We start from the raw sequence: 23035 nt of genomic DNA on the forward strand, positions 1-23035 counted from the left end.
CGCCCCAACTATCTGCGCATGGCCTTTTTCTACGATGACGTCACTACCAGCACAGGATTTAAGTGGGTGGCGCTGCAACAGCTTCTTCAGTGGCACGGAGGCACGCACCGAGACAGCATGCTGCAAATTCCACGCTTCTGCCTTTTACAGGCTTACCTGGCTTCGCTCCTGGTGCTGCAGCCATCGCTGCAAGCTTCGCCGTGTTCCACGCGAGCATGGCCGTTTCCGCCCCGCAATCGTGGTTACCAGCTTCCTGACTTCCAGCACGGAAAGAAATCAAGCTCTGATGCAAGCATCGTCGCCCCAACTATCTGCGCATGGCCTTTTTCTACGATGACGTCACTACCAGCACAGGACTTAAGTGGGTGGCGCTGCAACAGCTTCTTCAGTGGGCACGGAGGCACGCACCGAGACAGCATGCTGCAAATTCCACGCTTCTGCCTTTTACAGGCTTACCTGGCTTCGCTCCTGGTGCTGCAGCCATCGCTGCAAGCTTCGCCGTGTTCCACGCGAGCATGGCGGTTTCCGCCCCGCAATCGTGGTTACCAGCTTCCTGACTTCCAGCACGGAAAGAAATCAAGCTCTGATGCAAGCATCGTCGCCCCAACTATCTGCGCATGGCCTTTTTCTACGATGACGTCACTACCAGCACAGGACTTAAGTGGGTGGCGCTGCAACAGCTTCTTCAGTGGGCACGGAGGCACGCACCGAGACAGCATGCTGCAAATTCCACGCTTCTGCCTTTTACAGGCTTACCTGGCTTCGCTCCTGGTGCTGCAGCCATCGCTGCAAGCTTCGCCGTGTTCCACGCGAGCATGGTGGTTTCCGCCCCGCAATCATGGTTACCAGCTTCCTGACTTCCAGCACGGAAAGAAATCAAGATCTGATGCAAGCATCGTCGCCCCAACCATCTGCGCATGGCCTTTTTCTACGATGACGTCACTACCAGCACAGGACTTAAATGGGTGGCGCTGCAACAGCCTCTTCAGTGGGCACGGAGGCACGCACCGAGACAGCATGCTGCAAATTCCACGTTTCTGCCTTTTACAGGCTTACCTGGCTTCGCTCCTGGTGCTGCAGCCATCGCTGCAAGCTTCGCCGTGTTCCACGCGAGCATGGTGGTTTCCGCCCCGCAATCATGGTTACCAGCTTCCTGACTTCCAGCACGGAAAGAAATCAAGATCTGATGCAAGCATCGTCGCCCCAACCATCTGCGCATGGCATTTTTCTACGATGACGTCACTACCAGCACAGGACTTAAATGGGTGGCGCTGCAACAGCCTCTTCAGTGGGCACGGATGCACGCACCGAGACAGCATGCTGCAAATTCCGCGCTTCTGCCTTTTACAGGTGTGTAAGCCATGCTCCCTGTATGCTAAGAAAAGTGATAGCCGGTGTTTGGTTCTGCTTCCGTGCCCGGAAGTGCTTGCCGACATTACATGCGATTGTTTTTCGATGGTTTTCCTGTTACTTCTTTCTGGTGATATTGAAGCTAATCCGGGCCCTGACAGGCGTACTAAGGCCTTGCTCGATATGGATTCATTGCCTGATGATCCCTCCGAGAAGATGACAGTCATATTTAACCTCATTAAGGATCTTCATGCCCAGTCAACTCAGTCAGCCAAAGTGCAGAACACGTTAGCAACCGACGTGAAAGAAATAAGGACGAGCCAAAAGAAAATCGAAGCTCAAATTGCAACGATACAGGAGAGGCTTGATGAATTAGAGGCAAAAACTAATTCTATCGAGCACTTAGAGCAGGCTGTTGATAGCGTGGAGGCGTCGGTGAGGTCGTTTGATAACCACCTTGAGAACTTGGAATCTCGCCTAAATGAACAGGAGGACCGTTCCCGGCGCAATAACTTAATCTTTCGAGGTATTCCAGACTCTCAAGAATCGTGGCAACAATCTGAATCCAAGATAAAGTCCATTCTAACAAGTACGCTTGATGTGCTACCAGACAACGCTATCGAGCGCGCTCATCGATTAGGGTCGTATGCACCAACTAAATGTCGGCCTATAATTGTTAAGTTTTCGGGCTTCAAAACTAAAGAAAAAGTACTTTCTGCGAGAGCAGCACTTAAAGAGAAACATATAAGTGTGACCGAAGATTTCTGTGAATCTACACGTGATGTGAGACGAAAACTATTCGAATTTGCTAGAAATCAACCTGGCGTAAACACATATCAAGTGCGGTACAAAAGGTTTATCATGAATAAGAAGCAGTACATCTACGACTCGATAAACCAATGTGTAAAAGAAGTCGAGTCATTGCAAGCACCCAGAGCTACGGCTGGCAATACAAAACATTTTTCGCAGCACGCTTCTGATACCCGGCAGTCCAAACGTTCGGTGAAATAGGAACGCGACAGGGTCAGCAAACGTGAACTGCTCAATACATCCTTTCTTTTTACTAACATTAGAAGCATTATCAACAAACGCGCTTTATTGGATTCAGCAGTTGATACATGCGAACCGGACATAATCGCATTGACAGAAACATGGCTTCAACCGGCAATCGGAGACCATGAATTATTTGCCAACTCACGCGATTTTTCTATTTACCGCTGTGACCGCGTTAATCGTTCGGGTGGGGGCGTGCTTTTGGCGATAAATAAAAAGTTTCCTTCCGATTGCATTCAAACTGCATCCAGTTTGGAGATTGTATGGGCAGTCGTAACACTAGCCTATCAAAAGATAATTTTGGGGGTTTGTTATCGGCCCCCAAGCTTTACTACAACGTTTGTATGTGATTTGCATGATGCAATGAATAGTGTTTTTTCCCGTTACACCACACTGCCAATTTTCCTACTTGGCGATTTCAATATGCCTAATCTCTTATGGAAGAATGTACCCGTCACAGTGTACCCTAATTCATCTATGGCGCAAGACTTCTTAGAGCTGTGCAGTACATTTTCTCTCACACAGTTGATTAAAGAACCAACAAGGATAACACCATCTGTTTCAAATACACTTGATCTTATATTGACTACGCGACCCGATCTTGTTTCTGAAGTAACATGCCTGCCAGGAATAAGTGATCATAGCCTACTCTCGTTTAAAGTCTGCCTTGAGCAACCTAAGATGGTTAAAACGATCAAGACATTAATAAATGACAACAAGGCCGACTTTCTTGCTATCAACAATGAACTTGCTGTATTTCTTGATGATTACTTAAGTGATTTCGACTATCGCAACGTTCAGTCAAACTGGAGTATCTTTCTTGCTAAGGTTGTGGAATTAACAGATAAGTACATCCCTGCTTACGCGATCTCCTCCAACCTAAAAAAACCGTGATATAATCATCAGCTAAAACGCTTGTCTAACAAAAAGAAGCGTCTCTTCAAATCGGCTAAACTTAGTAATAGCAAGGCTCGTTGGCCAGCTTACAAACAGAGCGCTGATGAATACGTGCAGGCCTTAAAAGTTGCCAAAGATAGTTTTCTAGCCAATACCTTACCTACGATGTTGAAGACTAACCCTAAAAAATTTTGGCGTGTGATCAATCCCCAAGACAACGATGTGATAGTACTTAACGATCTTAACGGTGACGCTGTACCGACCGACCAATCCTCCAACATACTGAATGATGTTTTCTCAAAAAATTTTTCTTTACCCGCCACCGCCACTGCTCCCCATGTGCAACCATATGACCACGACGATATCTTTCCTGTCATTTTCAGTTACGATGGTGTCGCAAGCGTTATTAAGTCACTAAAACCGTCCTCGGCACCGGGTAGCGATCAAATAAATGTCAAGTTCCTCCAAAGTACTGTCTGTTATTCATCCATAATACTAACAAAAATTTTTCAACAGTCTCCCAACGACGGTGTTCTCCCATCTGAGTGGAAAGTCGGGAAGGTAGTTCCAATCCATAAATTGGGTAATAAGCACTCTCCTTTAAACTACAGACCCATTTCTCTCACTAGTATACCATGCAAAATATTAGAACACATTTTGGCTTCTCACCTCGCAAACTTTTTAGAGTCGCACTCATTCTTCAATCATTCGCAGCATGGATTTCGCAAATCATACTCTTGCGAAACTCAATTAACACTTTTCGTACATAAATAAACACCATTCTTGGCAACAGCTCCTTAGCCAACTGTATTTTCCTCGATTTTTCTAAAGCTTTTGACAAGGTGTGTCACAAACTGCTCATTTATAAATTACGACTACTTAAACTTGATTCCTGCCTTGTAACCTGGATTGAAAACTTCCTCACTAACCGCTCACAATTTGTCTCAGCTAATGGAACTAACTCCGAAGAATGTGCGGTACATTCTGGTGTACCACAGGGCTCCGTCCTTGGTCCGCTTCTTTTTCTAATCTATATTAACGATTTGCCATCTTGCGTTTCCTCATATGTTCATCTGTTTGCCGATGATTGTGTAATTTTTCGTGAAATAACTGGACCTAACGACGTCGCCCTTCTTCAATCTGACCTTACTGCTGTCCTTAACTGGTGTAACACATGGCTCATGGAATTAAACAGTAAAAAATGTAAATTCATGCGCGTGTCAAGAAAAATCACTAGTTTACCTGTTTACAACTTAGATAACACATAATTAGACAGTGTCACCTCATACAAGTACCTCGGAGTTCATATCAGTAACAACCTAACATGGCATACTCATATTAACTATGTTGTTTGTAACGCTAATCGCATGCTCGGATATCTTCGCCGTAACTTCACAAAATCACCTTCTTCTGTCAAACTAATGCTGTATAAAACACTCGTTCGCACTAAACTCGAATATGCCGCATCGGTTTGGGATCCATATCACAATAACTTGGTGCATTCATTAGAAATGGTACAAAAATCTGTTCGCTTTATAACTTCTAATTACAATCGAAACGCGAGTATCACACTAATGAAATCTAACCTTAAATTACCTTCACTTGCATCTCGTCGTAAAGTGCTCCGCTTAACCCTTTTTCACAAACTTTACCACCATTCATACTTACGTGATTTGCTAATACTTTCGCCGCATTATGTTTTTCACCGTTTGAATCATGCTCATAAGGTTGGCATCCCATCGTCTAAAACTGAATCATTTCGACAATCATACCTACCGCGCACATCAAATGATTGGAATTGCCTTCCCGCATCGCTTGTAACAATTTCAGATCATGACACAATTGTGACTGTATTAGCCAATTCTTTTAATACCTTGTAGTAGTTTTCATCTCATATGCCATATTTGTATCTCTATAAATAAGAACATTGCATTGTCACCTGTTGTATTGAATTGTGAGAGCGATTATTGTATATTGAGAAACATTCATCTTATTTTTTACCAGAATGTATCCTTCTATTTTCTATTTTCCTCTTTGCCATTTTTATATTTGCTATTTTTGTATTGTTTTTCCTATCATAATCTGTTGCTTAATCAGGAACATTGTATTGCCTCTTTGTACTTACAAACTTGTTCGTTATTATTTTTACCACTCCCCTCTGTAATGTCTGTTGACCCTGAGGGTAAAATAAATAAATAAATAAATAAGGGCAGATGCGCGAACACCGTCCACAAAAACATCTATCACGTTCGATGGTCTTCGCTGAGGGCTTTCGCAGTTCGATAGCGCCGCAGCCCTTGCCTCGTGGACTGCGACAACTAGTTTTCCTGGTCGCGTGGGACCGAACGTGGCCGCATCGGTGACAGCGAGCGGCGTCGTGGTGACGGTGAACGGCGTGTAGATGCATCTGGGCGAGAGGGCGGCGACGGAGGCGTAGGTGGGTCGTAATACGGCCGGTTCGACTGGCTGTTGGCAGGCGACGCGACTCTAGGCGGCTGCACGCGATTGCAATAGCGCGCCACGTGGCCGGCGTAACCGCATGCGAAGCATATGGGGCGGTTGTCAGGTGTGCGCCATCGGTTCGCTGGGGCAGGGCCCGCCCATGGTGCAGGACGGGATTGACGGGGCGGCAACTGAGAGGACTGCATGGTGGGCTGCTGTCGTGGCCTGTGCGTGACGTCGGCGTAGGCTACCGGTACATCAGCTTCGAAAGAGTAAGGTCGAGTGGAGGCTTCGTCGTAAATGTGTGGGGCAGCCGTAGCTATTGATGGGGGCGGTCTTGCGACAACTTGGGCGTAACTCAAAGGTGCAGGAGCCGGATGGTGCTGGTGGTACTCGGGTATGACCTCCGCGATTTGCTGCTCAATTGCTCGACGGAGGGGAGGCAGAAGGGTGGTCGACGGCTGTTGAGCGTACCGAGGGCGAGCAAAGTCCAGCAGAGAGAACTGATCTCTGCGAGCAATGCGGAGTGGTCGGGTATGGTCGACAAGCCAGCAAGCTCGGCGTCGCGTGATGGAGAGCGACGGGTCATCGATCGCTACCGGCGCAGCTCCTCATAGCTTTGGCAGAGTGTTATGACCTCTGCCACTGTGCTGGGGTTCTTGGCGAGCAGCATGGTGAAGGCGTCGTCGTCGATGCCTTTCATGATGTGCCTGATCTTGTCAGAATCGGACATGGTGGCGTCGGCTTTCTTACAGAAGTCGAGGACGTCTTCAATGTAACTGGTGAATGATTCACCGGTCTGCTGAGCGCGTTCACGTAAGCGCTGTTGGGCCTGGAGCTTACGAACGGCAGGTCGGCCGAACACGTTGATAATGGCGGTCTTGATAATGGCGGCCCTTCCCGCGGAAGGGAACGCCGACGCAGGCAGCGCCTACTTGCGAGTTTCTTGATTGAAGAACCGACTGCTCGGTTACACAACCGTTCATCGGCCACACCGTATATATATGTACTGGGTCTTGACCTGCAATGTAGTACCGGTCGGCGATTTCTCTTTTGCGTAGTTGCACAACAAAAATTACCAGCATGCACGTTAACTAAAAGTGGACTGTCGTTCTCTGTATCTAATCTTTCCTCTGTATCTCATTGCTCATTAGCAGTGACCTTGCTGTGGAAAACACCGGCGCACACTTCATGCTTCGGCCTTCCACAGGTTACACGTTAGTGGAGCTGAAACAGTCTAACCTAGAAGCTTTATCTATCTTTATTTTACTTTCTACGTGCTGTCATTTAAAGCGATCGAGATAAGAACCTTCAAAAAGCGCAGTACCCTATTCACAAGTTTATCACTTGGTTTAGGCAGCTTATGTAGTCGAGCCTCTCTCTTGAGCCCTCTTGAGTGCGTCTTTTTTGCGTCAGGAACTTCAGCTACCGCCGGGGTTAAAAATGATCATAGGCGTTAGTCGCCGGTACGGTGATGTGCCACTAGGCGTCAACGTGATGCGTCCACGTTAAACGGTGCTATATCTGCCGAGCAACAGTAGACATTGTACAAGCTCTCATATACCAATGAACTCTAAAGAATCAACTACTTCTGTGAAGACACGTTTCATATTTGTTGTGCCGATTTCTATGAAGGATGGATCAGTCATATTTTTTTTTAATATTTGAAGTAAACACGCGCATCGACTTCAGAATGCCGTCGCAATCAACAGTGCCGAAAGCAGCAGCGCTACCCTCTGCGGGTGCGCCACAGTCTAAACAAAAATTACACCATTTCCCACTGAAGGCGACCATGAGGCAATGCGAAGCCGGAGCACTTGCACGATCGCGTTCCTTTGGCGTTCTTTGGGCATGCTACCGACCTCGCGTCGCGGAACGCGAAGAGGAACGCGAAGAGGAACGCTACGCGCGTCTTGTCTTCCCTCTAGCCTGGCCGTTAATTCTCACAGGGCGAGCGGCGAACGCAGTCGGCAGGCGTGCGAGAGGGGGACAGCGTAGGAGAGGAGCGAGAGAGGGGGAGGTGCCCATCGCGGCGTTGCGCAGGAGAGAATTTCGGCATGTCTAGCCCGCGTTTCAGAGTAAAAGTGGGAAGGGGTGATGGGGATGGGAGAGGGAAATGGGAGAGGGGTGAAGTGGAGAGGGGGAGGGTATGCGCATGCGCAGTAAGGGTGGTCACGCCGCACACCACCACCACCACAACCACCACCACCACCGGATTGAACTCCGCCATAAGATACTTCGCATCTAAAATAACCCCGTGCTCCCTTTCGGGCCTTTCGTTATTCTGAGCGATCATTGTGACGTTACCAAGGGAATATGGTCTTGTCAGTAGCAGCAAGAATCTGCTTGTCTGCCTTCAAGTACGCGCCCTCCTTGCTTTTCTTACTCGCGGCGAGGATGAACACTAGGCCAAGAGCAGAGACAAGCCAACGAACGATGCGTAGCGAAGAGCGAAACGAGCCAGAGCCGCACTTCGATCATCAAACGCGTATAACTCCGCTGTTACGGCAGCATTTAGAGAAATCTCGCGGCCACGTGTTCCTTGTCGACTCACGTGCAACTGCAACACTGCAACTACATTTTGACCTCAGTATTGTTTAGGGGCATGTTTAGTCGGCGTACATACAGTGGGGAAGGAAAAAATCGTGAATATGCGGCATCTACTTTCTCTGCTGTTATCTATTTATTTTGAAGCGGTTGTAGCCTGAATGGCCATAAAAAGCCACTGGTCATTCATGATACAATCAAGAACCATCTAGCACCTTTTTGTTGCCGCAAAGGTCAGAGCGTGATTAAAACAGCGCACCGCCCAGTTCGGGTTTCTTGACATTCCTCTGTATGTTTCCCACTTAAACTCGCGTCATAGTCTAAATGCAACACTTCTATACTGGTGAAAGTGGCCAGCACGCGTCCCAATGCATCGAGCCAATCGCGTCGGAAATGCATACAGCTAGCAATGAATATCCGTACAGCGGAAATGCGTACAGCTAGTAAGTTCAGGCAATGCACCTCACGAACTTCCAAGAGATTTTCAGCGCATTTTCCAACAGATTCACTAAGCCAAGTTCTTTACTGGTGTCTAGAAGACCTAACAAAGGTCGTCGGCACACAGCGTACGTCAAAACTATCCGATCTTGAAGGACACGTTGGAAAGATGTACGATCGTAGTGTCGCAAATAACTTGAACTCGTTGGTTTGATAAAAACTGATCGGACATTCATTGTGTTCCATTGGTATGCAGTGATATGAGTAAGGGCTAACAGAATGATAATATACTTAGGCCAGATCATCGCAACGATGCTACAAAATAGTAGACCAATATAGTTACACTTCTAAACAATTAGTCGTTCGATTAAACTCGGCAAATACTCGGGTATTAGGACTTCTCGTTTCCAGTTGAAATGGCAGCAGAACTTTTCATGTGAACCAGAGAAATTGCTTTTGCCACAACAAGATTTTTGTGTATTCACTACAACATCCTGATGTAGAGCAAACATTCGCTGTCGAGACATCAGAAGTAAATTCCGTCGCTTATCCTATGCTAATAGAACTTCTCATTCCCAGATGGAATGACAACCGAAAATTTGCCATGGCGACAAAAGAAATTGCTCTTGTTGCAGCAACATTTCTCTGTAGTTACTACAACAGCCTGTTGTAAACAAACATTCGCCGTCGCGAATACAGGAGGGAATTCGGTCACGAGCATGTTGTTGCGATAGGGGCAAGAAAAGTTTGCAGTACCGCACAAAAAAATGCGTTCTCTCAGCAGGCACCGAATTGTCACGACAGATATGTCCCTGATCTAACGCGACAAATCTGATATATCTCTACAAAAACCTGCTGGTACTATAGACCCCCTGCACAGCTTGGTGACATACGAAAACATAACAGTATGCCATGCCCCAAAATATCACAAAACGTCAGAATTTCTTCTTTTGCATATTCTGTGGTATTTCTGATCTGGGACTTGCTTATCAATGTTTATTATTGCTCGAAATTGATGAGAATGATTAGGGCGTGCACTGTCAAATAAGAGACTTATCCACGTGACTTGGCTAATAATGAGCTAGATAACGCTTGTAATGAAAAAATAGTTGCCTTTCCCCACTTAGGAAAGTGGGGGCCAGAGAAGCATGGCGTGTGCGTGCCTGACCTACCGTTTTTTTTCTTTCTATCGCATTGAGGAATACTCCCTCCTAAGTTTTCTCCTGGCCGGGAATTGGACCTTCACCCACGCTCTTAGCAGCGCAGCACTTCTGTTGCTACAAGCAACAACGACGTTCTTGCGTGAAACATTGAACTGCAGCAAATGAAGGCAACAGTGAAATGTGCCAACGTGCAGTGGTGAGTGACCCCGATAACAAATTGGAGGTTGATATTGCCGCGTCCATATTTGTGTCTGTCTATACGCTGGTGACGACAAGGAAGACAACCGGTGCGCTCGAGAGGCGCAGCGGAAAAGACTGAAGAAGAAGACGTTCTTGGCGGCTGCACGCCTTCAGCGCTATCTTGGAGTACGACACGCCGTACGCCTTTCTAAAGAAAGCCCCGGTGTTTTATAACCCGCGACACTGGTGGAGGTGCTGGGTACCATCGCCTCATGATCGGTACTCCTGTGAGCAGCCCTGCATCCAGCCCCACGAGACCGCCACGCGTGGAGACGCCTGTACACCGCTCAAGCCGTCGCCTGCAAGGTCTGAGACCAGAATTTGGCCTTTTACAAGGACCCCCACTGCCGACAGCCACCCCTGCTCAAGAAATGGCGTTTTCAAGGAGCCCTACGCAGGTAACGCTCCAAAATCTTCGGATTCCCGCACCATTTCACGGCCGCCCGAACGAAGATGCGGAAGACTGGCTTGAGGAGTTTGAACGGGTTGCGAAGTCGAACCACTGGAGCCCCGACGAGAAGCTCTTCCACGTATACTTTGCCCTTGAAGACGGTGCGAAGACGTGGTTCATAAACCGCGAGGCAACACTGACAACATGGGACGAGTTTTGCCGTCGGTTACGCGATACCTTCGGCAACACAGACCGACATGAAAACGCACAACGCCTTCTTGAGTCACGCATCCAACTACATGAAGGCGTCGCCATGTTTGCCGAGGATATGGTGCGTTTGTTCCACCGCGCTGACCCCAACATGTCCGAGGCTAAGAAGCTAAGCCGTCTCATGAGAGGCGTCAGAGAACAGCTGTTTGTTGGTCTCGGGCGCAATCCGCCGACAACAGTCGACGAGTTTATCAGGGAAGCCACCGCAATAGAGCGGGCGCTGCAGCAACGGTACCATCAATGCGATCGCCGAGCCACCGGTGCACCTGCAGGTGCCGCAGCACTCACTGCGACCGATGAGTGTTCTCTACGCTTACTCATTCGACAGATCGTGCGCGAGGAGATTGCAAAGGAGAACGCAAGGTGCACATCGCCGTCGCAATCGCCGCAGCAGCAGGAGTTTACGGTTGCATCCGTCGCTGAAGTCGTCCGCCAGGAACTTCGGCAAGCGTTTGCCTCTCCCGAGCAATACCCTGATGCGTCGTACCAGCCCAACGCATATACCTACGGTGACGCTGTACGTCGTCCATTGGCTCCAGAACTATCGTACCAGCCGGACGCATACAGCTATGCACACGCTGTTCGTCGACCGTTGCCCATGCCCGCGCCGCAGTACCGCCAACCTCCACCTGTTGCAGCCTGGGCCCAGCAGGATCCCATAAGGCGACCTCAACTGCGTAAGACGGATATATGGCGCACTGCGGATCGTCGGCGACTGTGCTACAATTGTGGAGAGCCAGGGCACATTTACCGTTCTTGCCCCCATCGTCCAGCTGGGTACCGCGGAAGTGCACCTGCTGCTACGCGCCGACAGTTTTGTGAAAGCCGCGCCCCCATCGACGACGACCTGGCTGGCCGGCAGGAGAGCTCCGCTACCTTCCGGACGCGCTCACCATCCCCGGCTCGTTTTGCTTCACCGATCCGCCGTAGTTTTGCTGACGCCGTTAGAGGTCGGTCTCCCAGCCCACGGCGGGGAAACTGAAAGCAGCGACTTCTGGGGGGAAGGTTGCAGGTCCTCGAATTGCCGAAAATCCCCCATTGTTGCCGAAACAAGAGAACGACGAACAAGAAGATTACGCCGAGAAAACTGTGACTGCCGACCTCACCGTGACAATTGATGGGCTTGAAGTGACGGCCTTAGTCGATACTGGCGCAGACTTTTCTATTATAAGTGAGCGACTGGCAGGCGAACTCAAGAAAGCCAGAACGGAATGGACGGGCCCTTATATTCGAAATGCTGGAGGCCAGGTAATGACGCCTTCAGGCAAATGTACAGCAAGACTCACGATCGGGAATAGAGCTTTTGTTGCCTCATTCGTGATCCTACCGGAGTGCTGCAAGCCTCTAATACTAGGAATGGACTTCTTAAGGGAGTACGGCGCCGTTGTCAACATACGTGAAGGCGTTATAACATTTGCGTCTGACAATCCCGTGACCTCGGACGCAGGCCAAGACCCCAGGGCGTTACGTGTGGCAGACGAAGACGTCTGCGCGCCGCTGTCATGTAGCCTTGTTTCCGTCAGTTGCAGCGTGCAGTGTAATGAAGACGCCATAGCCGAACGTGTAACTGTCCTTCTCTTCCATCAAGGCGTTGCCATCGCTCGCGGCATCGTCAGCTTAATTGATGGCCGTACGGAGGTGCTACTTACCAATTTTACGAACGAGCGCCGGCACATTGGTAAAGGCACTGCTGTGGCATACCTCGAGGAACTCGACTACTCTTACGACTGCCTTGCTATGCAAGGGGAAGCAACGGCTCGTACAGCACCGCAGGCACCAGATGTCGACATCGGCCCAAGGTTAACACCCACTGAAAGATGTCGTCTTATGGAACTTCTTGGCTGGTTCAAGGACTCCTTTTCCTCGACGTCACGAGTGGGTCAAACGCCGCTGACTAAACACCGTATAATCACGGAAGAGACAGCAAGGCCCATCCGACAGAACCCATATCGCGTCGCTCAGAAAGAACGTGAGGTCATACAGCAGCAGGTCAAGAAGATGCTAGAGGATTATGTGATCCAACCATCAAAAAGCACCTGGGCATCACCAGTGGTGCTCGTGAAAAAGCAAGATGGCAGCTTGCGTTTCTGCATTGACTATCGTAAGCTCAACAACGTTACGAAGAAAGATGTTTATCCGCTGCCACGGATCGACGACTCTTTGGACAGGCTACGGCATGCGCGCTACTTCTCGTCAATGGACCTTAAAAGTGGATACTGGCAAATAGAAGTAGATGAGCGTGACCGAGAAAAGACCGCATTCGTGACGCCTGACGGGCTTTATGAATTCAAAGTCCTCCCTTTCGGTTTATGCTCGGCCCCAGCCACGTTTCAAAGGCTCATGGATACCGTTCTGTCTGGTCTGAAATGGAAAACGTGTCTTGTGTACCTTGACGACGTGATTGTTTTTTCGGCAACGCTTGAAGAACACCTAAAACGGCTGCTGTCTGTCCTTCAAGCCATACGGTCCGCAGGACTCACATTGAAACCAGAAAAATGCCACTTCGGCTTCGAAGAACTTCAGTTCCTGGGGCATGTGGTCAGTCAGGAAGGTGTTAAGCCGGACCCAGATAAAACTGCAGCCGTCGCAAAGTTTGCAAGGGCTATAGATAAGAAGGCGGTCCGACGTTTCCTGGGTCTTTGTGCCTATTACCGGCGATTTATAGCGGAATTTGCGCACATCGCCTCTCCACTCACCCGCCTCACAAGGGAAGATGTTGCGTTTGTATGGGGCGAAGAGCAAGAAGCGTCGTTCAACGAGTTGCGGCAGCGTCTACAAACTCCGCCCGTACTCGCTCACTTCGATGAGGATGCACCAACAGCCATCCATACAGACGCCAGCAATGTGGGCCTCGGCGCTGTTCTTGTTCAGTGCCAAGACGGTGCGGAGAGAGTAGTTGCCTACGCTAGCAGAACCTTGTCCCGTGCTGAGTCCAACTACTCAACAACTGAGAAGGAGTGTCTGGCTGTCGTTTGGGCAGTTGCAAAGTTTCGCCCGTATTTATATGGCCGCGCTTTCCAAGTGGTAAGCGACCACCACTCCCTGTGTTGGTTGACCAACATGAAAGACCCGTCTGGACGTTTGGCACGCTGGAGCTTACGGCTTCAAGAGTACGACATGACCGTAGTCTACAGGTCGGGAAGGCAGCACTTAGATGCCGATTGCCTGTCAAGATCACCGATTAAACAACCGAGCCCAGAGGATGATGAATGCGCAGGCTTTTTAGGAGTTGTCGATGCGGCTGTCATCTCCCGGCAACAGCAAGCCGATCCGGAGCTCAACTCACTAATCGACTTCTTGAATGGACGAGCCACGAATGCGCCGAGAGTGTTTTCGAGAAATTTATCAGCATTCCGCTTGCGTCACGGAATTCTATATAAGAAGAATTTCTCGTCAACAGGCAAAAGCTATCTGCTGGTAGTTCCGGAAAGCCTCCGCAAAGAAATTTTGCAAGCCTGTCATGACGAAGCCACGTCGGGCCACCTCGGCTTCACAAGAACATTGACACGTATCAAAGAAAAATACTACTGGCCAAGAATAGCAGTGGAGGTGAAGCATTACGTGCGAACATGCATTGACTGTCAGCGGCGCAAGGTACCACCGGTCAAACCCGCTGGGCTATTACATCCCGTTCCAGTATCGGAAACTCCGTTTGCTCAAATTGGCATGGACCTTTTGGGCCCATTTCCAACATCGGACAGCGGTAACAAATGGGTTATAGTGGCGACGGACTACCTCACCCGATACGCCGAGACCAAGGCGATTCCGAGCGGCACTGCAGCTGAAGCGGCCCGGTTCTTCATTGAGAACATCGTGCTGAGACATGGTGCTCCCGCGGTCGTGATAACAGACAAAGGTACCGCGTTTACAGCCGAGCTGTTGCGCACTGTGCTTACGCTCAGTGGTACAGCGCATAGGAAGACGACCGCTTATCACCCACAAACAAATGGACTTACGGAACGACTGAACAAGACTATCGCCGACATGCTTGGCATGTACGTCGACGTGGAACACAAGAATTGGGACAGGATTTTGCCGTACGTCACATTCGCGTATGATACGGCACGCCAGCAAACAACGAAAATGACACCGTTTGCACTAATTCACGGCAGAGACGTAACTACGATGCTTGATGCTATGCTGCCTCATGACTGTGATTCAGAGACGGACGCCGCAGATTTCACTGAGCGCGCCGAGGAAGCAAGACAGCTTGCCCGCGTCAGAATAACTAGCCAGCAAGAACTTGACGCTCAACGGTACAATCTCCGCCATCGATTCGTCACCTTTAAGCCCGGGAAAAGAGTCTGGGTTTGGTTCCCTGTACGACGACGAGGCCTCTCGGAGAAACTTCTGCGCCGATACTTCGGATCCTACAAGGTTCTGCGCCGCCTTAGCGACGTCACGTACGAAGTCGTCCCTGACGGCTCTTCTTGTTCAAAGCGCCGCCAGCATCTGCCTGAGACAGTGCACGTGGTACGCATGAAGCCGTACTTTTCTGAGTGATGTGACCGCCCACTCGCTAACTGCGCATCAACTGCTACTTCGTGAGCATCGAGACGATGCTCGCTCTGGAGGGAGGGTAATGCCGCGTCCATATTTGTGTCTGTCTATACGCTGGCGACGACAAGGAAGACAACCGGTGCGCTCAAGAGGCGCAGCGGAAAAGACTGAAAAAGAAGACGTTCTTGGCGGCTGCACGCCTTCAGCGCTATCTTGGAGTACGACACGCCGTACGCCTTTCTAAATAAAGCCCCCGTGTTTTATAACCCGCGACAATATCATAAACGGCTGATCATCGCCAAGACCGCGATCGAGAGAGGATTATTTATTGCAAAACGGCGCATACAAATGCGCGTGTGACAGGCGCACTTTCGAGGCCCTATTTTCATACATCCGCATTTCAGTACACTCGCCAGCGGCGGGTTTTTCGCGAACTATGTCGCCACCGCCACCTGGCCACCAAAATCTGTAACTCAGAAGCTTCGCTTAAAAGGCTGCGCACATTCGCTACTAAGTCCTATGAGCTGTAAGAATCCTATGCTAAAGACGTTTTCTTGTGTAGGTCTTGGGTTAGTACTTAATCCGGCGCCTAACGCAGCTCGGTTACTGTGAAACCTGAGCAATTGCGTAGCACGAGCAACCCAGCTATTCGCTTGGCAATTGCGCGCTTTCCGAGGCGGTGGCGCTCTCTCGTGTGTATCAGGCGCATGTTTCACAAGCGTTTAGCGATGTTAAGATAATTGCCACGATAAAGTCTTGAGTATTTCTGTAGCCTATATTACTTTAGAGCTTGTTAGTTTCTATTGCACTGGGTTTGAGCTGTTAGCCTTGTTTTAGGCCTGTATTGACCACTGCTTGACCATGCAACATGACACAGCCGATGGACAAGCCGGACTCCTGAAGTGCTACGCACGTAAAATGTCCCCTTGTCGGCTTGCCCCATTGCTGCAGCATCGAAGAGTGCCACTGCTCGTACGACCGAATCACACTCATGGCTGACGGCCGACTGGCGTGCCTGGGTACTCTGCAGCAGGTGCGGGACACGGATGCCCGGGGCTACCGACTTGAATTCGTGCTCAAGCACGAGGCCCATCCCGGCACGACGAAACAATTGGACGAGGCCGTCCAACAACACTTCGTCGGAATCAAGCTCGTCGAATCACTCCAGGTAAACAATACCTACTTCATTGCTATCTACGTATAAAGGGGACCCTGAAACGGTACAAACGCATTGGTCTGTCAATGCAAGTGCTAAGGATTCATTATGTCACAGCGCGACAAGAACGACGAAAAAGCTGAGGCACACATATGCAATTAGGCAGGTAACATTATGAACCGGTACCAACTAGCTCAGTTCACTGTACTCCGACGGATTACTTGCAGAGCAATTTGAGCTCTCTGCGTTAAGTGTGTAATTTGTTACAATACTTTAAACATGGGAATCGCTACAGTTCGCAGCGGCGCAGCCGAACGAGTTTCGAAATTCCCGCTTTCATACTACGTAGCGTTGTTCCAGTATACGTAGCACCGGTGACCTATCTGACTGGATATGTCTAGTCTATGTCACTGAACCTCCGATGGACAGTGAGCGTCGTCTGCCTGTGCAACAACGGCCTTCGTGTTGTCCTGAGCTGTTCGACTGTGCTTATCTCGTGGTTTCATTACTAGGACACCATGAATTGCGCTAGCTGCGTTGTGAGCTCGAAATTAAGCGATTGGCGACTTCTAAAGTGGTGACATCGTGTAAGGCATGTGAAGTAACTGGTGAGGGGAGTTCCTTGAGCTCGTCGGTGCAGTGAGCGTCACGAACCACGCATCTGCGGCTGTAACATGAACCCTGAAGACACAACCACATTGGCCGAGTTTATGCTTGTCGGTAATCGTTCTCAGATACTTTTTGTTTATGCAATACTTCTTGGCGTTTGCGGATTATCTGCGTGCAGGAGAATAAAATAAGAACGGCTGGTAATGTTGCGGGACCTGCCGAAGCGGATCTCAATCATTCCACGATCCGCTGTGCCTCCGCTGCACGAGGGCGTGCTGCTGGTGTTCACGCAGAGGGTCGTGCGTCTTAACCCGTCGAGGGCGCTGCTGTTACCATTGGCGGCTGCGCGTTAGGGGAATTAAGGAGGAAAGACAGTGCTGAGAAGGCGTATAGCATAATTGCCTGTAGCTGCCTTGATACAAGCTGCGTCGCTTAATTTATGGTGAAATTATTTTGCGATGCTGTAGTCTAAACGCTAAAAAATGTAAAAAAAACGTTTCAAGGTCCATTTATGCAACGCTTTTGGAAGGTTGCCTCGATCTCTCATTTTTTTTCTCGAAACGATGCTCGGATGATCTCGTTTGAATGCCCTGATGTCCTCGTTTGAATGCCCGGATAATGGTGCTTGCTTTAGCTCAGACTACCTTCAAGGTCGCTGACAATGGAAGCTGAAAACATTTGATGCCTAAAAATTACGAATTAGAACTGTGTACGCTTTGCTCGTTGAAGAAGTCTACTATAATACCAAGCCTCATCCACACGATTCGATTCTTTTTTTTCTTCTACCGCAGAACGTGCTCACCTATCAGTTGCCGGAGCGCCTACAACGGAGTGGGCTGTTCCGCCTTGTGGCGCTGCTCGAGAAAGATTTTCCGCTCGAGTACGCCATTGTGGGCAAGGCCATGTTGGAGCAAGTTTTCCTGTTCTTAGTCAAGGCTGACAAAGGGTAGTCCACGACATCCAGATAAGCAGTGACGTCACTGCTAACCTTTATTTTTAAATTATCAATTAGACGGCATAGATAACGGTGCAATAAATGTTGTAGTCTCTGAAACTGTTTTCACGGCCACCTCGCTCGATTTAGCGTCTGCCGGAGCCCCCTATGATCCCTTTTCGCGATGTCGTCATCATGAGTGTTTCATTCTTTATGGTACGTTTATAGCCGAGGCGTTCACAGGGACGACGACAATGGTGAGTCTACCGCAGCTACATCCTTGTTAAAGGGATACTGAAGCCAATAATTTATGTCACAGTGAAACATAGGTCGGCAAGCTCACTCATGAGTCAACTCACACAGATTCACTGAGACTCGGATCGGGCTGTGAGTCTGAGTGAATCTGGGTGGATAATATTTTGGTGAGATTCAGTCCGAGTGAGTCCGACAGAGGAAAGTTATAGTGAGTCTGAGTGAGTCCGGTTGAGGATATTATTTGTGAGCCTGAGTCTAAGTGAGCCCTAAATGCAATGTATATTTCTTTGCTGAGTCTCAGTCTGCTACACCTTCTATTGCCGACGTATCGTCCTATCTACTCATCTTCAGCATTACTATCAGCCTTATATCCGCTTACGGTTATACCGATATAACTTCACACAAATCTCAATGCATGAGCATTTATGTGCCACCTCAGTACTTAATATTCAGAGGCGTGAGTTCAAAAAGGGGGGGGGGGAGGATGCCGTTGCCTCTCCCCGCATCTCTGACGGGAAGTTCTTGATAAAAATATTTTTTCTGAGTCGCGTGTTTTAGAGATTGACAGACTAAAAAACGCCGGGTTTCCAGCACTTGTGCTTGTGCCAGAGCCTGAAAGAATAATCAAGAATTGTAAATCCCGCCCGGCTGTAACTGCTGAACCAGGGGAGAAGTCCAGGAAATATGCTGTCATGCCCTACGTGCGCCGGCTGTCACATCGGTATAAGCAGATAGCCGAAGTTTTGGCGTTGACGTTGTCTTTTCTTCGAACTGAAAAGTTGGAAAAGCTTGTGCTGCTATTGAAAAGAGGGCTGGCGGAACAGTGGGTGTAGGTTGGATGGTGAAACATCGCAATCCCGCCGTTTCCTTCTTTGTTGGTGTGGTCTATAGGATTTACCTCTCCTGTGGAAAGGTGTATATATGCCAGTCTGGTGAATGCATCAACGAAAGACTTCACCAGCACAACAATACTTTAAAGGGAACGCCGACGTCGCACCTTTCGGCCCTTTGCAGATCATGTGGATGCAAACCGTTTTTTAGTTGCACTGTTATTAAGCTCAAACATAAAGACAAAAGGGCGCGCGAGCTCGCTGAAGCGTTCTTTATCATAAACGAGGGCAATGATTGTATATCTGAACCGTCTGTTTGTCTACTAGATTGCGAGGTACGCAAGCTCAACCATTTTTCTGACTTGAAGTGGTATAGCGCATTAGGAGGAAAGAAGACACGGCCTAGCACACCGACAACAAGAGGACAGAGCGCTACTCGGTCTGTCGGTCTGCTCGGCCGTGTGTTATTTCCTCGTAATGTGCTATACCAATTCAAGTACGACGAAGCAACTTGCCCAATCTTCAACACTAGTGGACTACATTTTTCTGACGTCACCTAAATTTTCCGCGCGGGCTTTTGCTGGTTTTCATCATGTTCTATTTTAGTTTCTTTAAAATTTCATCTGTTAGACAGCGCTTGTACTGTGTCCTTCCTTTCTTGTGTTCCGTCTTGTTTGCGCTGACTTTATTTTACAATATGCGTCAATTCCAACTCGCCCACCTCATCACCCGTAGTGACGTTACAGGTTTCTGTATTTTTTTTCTTGCATTTATTTCACTGTTTCTTGAACATTATTTTCTTAAACTTGGTGCGTGAAGTCCCTGGCAACTTTAGAGGATACTGTATTTCGTGTATACAGACAAACTCTATGTGGCCCAGCTTTCGAAATTGTGGACGTCACACTGATCGGAGCGAAAATGCGATGTTGGTACATGCATTTTCTCTTTGTGCATCTTGTCGATCAGGGAGCGTCTTCTCGAAGTAGAAGTGATCCATATTGGTATTGTTATAGGGTAATTTCCTGTAAATTTACTCAAGCGAGGAAGATCGCTTTCTTTTGAGTGTCCCTTAGTACGGGAGAAGTCCACTGTATTAAAATGACAAAGTAAGCAAATACTGGGCTTTCTCTCTACACCAATTACCAATGTACTTGATATTAGCATAAATACAATGATAAAACTAAGAAATTATTGCTTTCTTTACTACCATTCCATGTTCACACACATTAGTGATTCCTCTGGGAGTAAAATGTAGACTTCATAAATCCAGGCAATCGTGAGTAACATACTCATATTTATGGAAAACGCAGAATAATGGAACTCTGTTGCGGCAGATACTTATCTTTATTTCTGATGTGGCTCTTTCCCGTATTGTCAAAACAATCACACAGATACGCGGCACCAATGCACCGATATGCTCTATCGTGTGTGCGACGTCGCGATGCTACAAGCTTTGCAAGGTCATGCATTTAATGGAGTGAGGGCGCAAAATAAGGATTGCTTTTGTAATCCTTTTTTGTAAATAAGGATTGTAAATTTTGTAAATAAGGATTTCTCCTGTCTTTTGAGAAGGTTGTTCACGCTTCTCAGGGCCTACATCCCGTTCCAAGTACTCTGCAACCATTCCAGATGCCAAGGGACGCGGTCGAGGCTTCCTTGCTCGTGCATATCGCCGCCATGCGTGCGGCGCCTGGTACATACTCCTCCGATGTGAACCCTGTCTCTTCGGGCTTCTCACACGACAGCGTCGAGGAGCTTACGCGGGCCATCTCGCAACTGTCGCACCAGTTTGACTGCTTGGCATCGTTAAGCTCCGGGTTCCGTACTACCGCCTTGCCATTGCCGGCTGTTTGGGAACTACCGGAGTTCAGCAGATTTCAAGACGATGCCGACGGCTGGATAGACACCGTCAATTCACTCGGCTCTCGTCATGCCTGGCCTGACGATCATAAAAGGCTCGTTTCCATGTACCATCTCCGAGATGCAGCTAAGGCATGGCACAACTATGACGACATCAAGTGACAATCATGGCCGGAATGGTGTGCAGTTCTGATTGATGCTTTCGGCCGGAGTCGTTATGCCACCAACGAGTCCAACATCACTTTTACCGAGGACGGAGCTGACGAAGGTCACCTCTTCGAGACTGTAACTGCGCAGTGAAACATAACAGAGAGCTTCCCGACCTCTCCTCCTACAAACTCTGGACTCAAACAGTGCTGCGGTACTGCGCCGGTGTCCGACACCGAAACTACATTCCATCCACGGGAGTTGGCAATGCGGGCTCCAAGATCATCTTCCCTTCAGGACCTGGACGTGCCCTCTCATCTAGTGTTTCACGCGATACCGATTCAGAAGGCGGACGAGTGCATAACCATCAGCAACGTTTTCTCCGACTCGCCGGAGCCGCATCCACGACTTCAAGCGCAAACATTGGCCGGATACGCAGATGGCCACTTCGTGCTAAGTGAGCCAGAAAATGCAGCCGGGGCACTCAGAAGCACGGCGCCGGAAGAGCCACCTATACCACCTCCAGAAGCGTTGGGCATCGATGGAAAAAGAAACAGTGAGCGCCTCGATGCTAAAATGGAGAATTTCGCTGAAGAAAACCATTTTGCAGTTCTCCCAAAGCCACAGAATGTTCGAAACGAATGTCCGGACCGTCTTTCCGGTGCTGACAATCATGCGGACGTAAGGGAGAAGAAGCACCGAGAAACCACGCCACCCACGGTGCCCCCTTGCAAACAGTTCCAGCAATCTCCTCCTTGTATGCCGCATCTGCCGTTTCCTTCACGGCACAGCGAAAGCCGACCGCCAGATGCATCTCCGACAGCTCAGATGACGTCGCTGCGTAACCCAGACCGACAAGCGAGAGGAAGCCAGTGTCGCCCACCAGAGACGCTTCTCGCAGATCCCCTTCTACGTTGCAGTGTGGTCCTGGCCGACCACCACGATGCAGCCAACCCCGACCACCAGAAACATTGTCGGCAGCTCCACGCGCTCGCAGTCATGGCCGAATGTGATGACTAAGAGCGGCGTTGGGGTTCTAGCGCGCGCGGGGAGCTGATCGAGGTAGAGAAAGAAGAGTCAGAATATAGAACAGCTGGCCCAGGAAGGGGTGTTGTGTCTGTCTTTATTCACTATAATACATACATACACACATACATACACACATACATACATACATACATAGGTACGTACGTACGTACGTAATATTAGCGAGGATGATGAGGTTATTGTAATAATGTATTGTGCGTTCTGGCGGGCAAGTTGGTTCATTGCTGTTACACGTTCTTAAACTGCACGAAATGGCCATGACAGAAGTTAGAAAACACAGACAACACCACGAGCGCACACTTGGCTCGTGGTGTTGTCTGTGTTTTCTTACTTGTGTCCTGGTAATTTCACGCAGTTTAAAAACGACCTCGTTTCTCAGAAATACCGGTGTCGGCGATATCGGCTATAAGCGACAAATCATCATCTTGTCCATGACCAAGAAATCGAGAAAAATGGAAATAAGATAAACATAAAAATCTTCGGTTCGACTGAGAATGGAACCCAGGCCGTCTGCATGGTAAGCAGGTGCTCAACCGCAGATTCCCGATATTGCTTGCACTGACGCTTACGACACTGCCTAATGAGAATTCTGAGCGTAGCTGCTTAGGTGTTTTCATCTTGCAATAAGTTGAGAGAAACAATTTGAGAGAGACGTGTGTGATGCACAGTTGCATACCACTATTTAATTGCATTGATCATCTTCACACACAGATGTCTCAGTGCCTGCGTGTAATCCATGTCCCCCTTTGACAATTCCTTGCACTGCCCGGTTGAGATTGGACATACCTCGGTTGGCGCCATATATACACATTCTACCACTCAAGCGGCACGTACGCACGTGTCAAGCACTATCTGAAGATCCATGTTCGCATCTAGGATGGACACCACACTTGGATTTAGGTAGTT

The 23035-nt window shown here is 48.9% G+C and overlaps 1 protein-coding gene and 1 long non-coding RNA gene across 3 annotated transcripts; both read left to right on the forward strand.

Moving 5' to 3' along the window:
• Positions 1 to 230: 230 nt before the first annotated feature.
• LOC119400729 (uncharacterized) lies at positions 231 to 1112 on the forward strand. Of its 2 annotated transcripts, none has more exons than XR_007416728.1 (3): positions 231 to 361; positions 451 to 661; positions 1051 to 1112. It is a non-coding gene; the product is annotated as an uncharacterized LOC119400729 (long non-coding RNA). The 2 variants fall into 2 exon arrangements; XR_005185190.1 differs by lacking the exon at positions 1051 to 1112 and adding an exon at positions 751 to 812.
• Positions 1113 to 1233: 121 nt separating this feature from the next.
• LOC119398772 (uncharacterized) lies at positions 1234 to 18006 on the forward strand. The gene is made up of 3 exons (XM_037665590.1): positions 1234 to 2273; positions 16243 to 16459; positions 17848 to 18006. Exons 1-3 carry the CDS (start codon positions 1234 to 1236, stop codon positions 18004 to 18006), a joined length of 1416 nt encoding a protein of 471 aa, XP_037521518.1.
• Positions 18007 to 23035: the final 5029 nt, after the last annotated feature.

This window comes from Rhipicephalus sanguineus, chromosome 7 (assembly GCF_013339695.2).
Source record: "Rhipicephalus sanguineus isolate Rsan-2018 chromosome 7, BIME_Rsan_1.4, whole genome shotgun sequence".
NCBI lineage: Eukaryota > Metazoa > Arthropoda > Arachnida > Ixodida > Ixodidae > Rhipicephalus > Rhipicephalus sanguineus.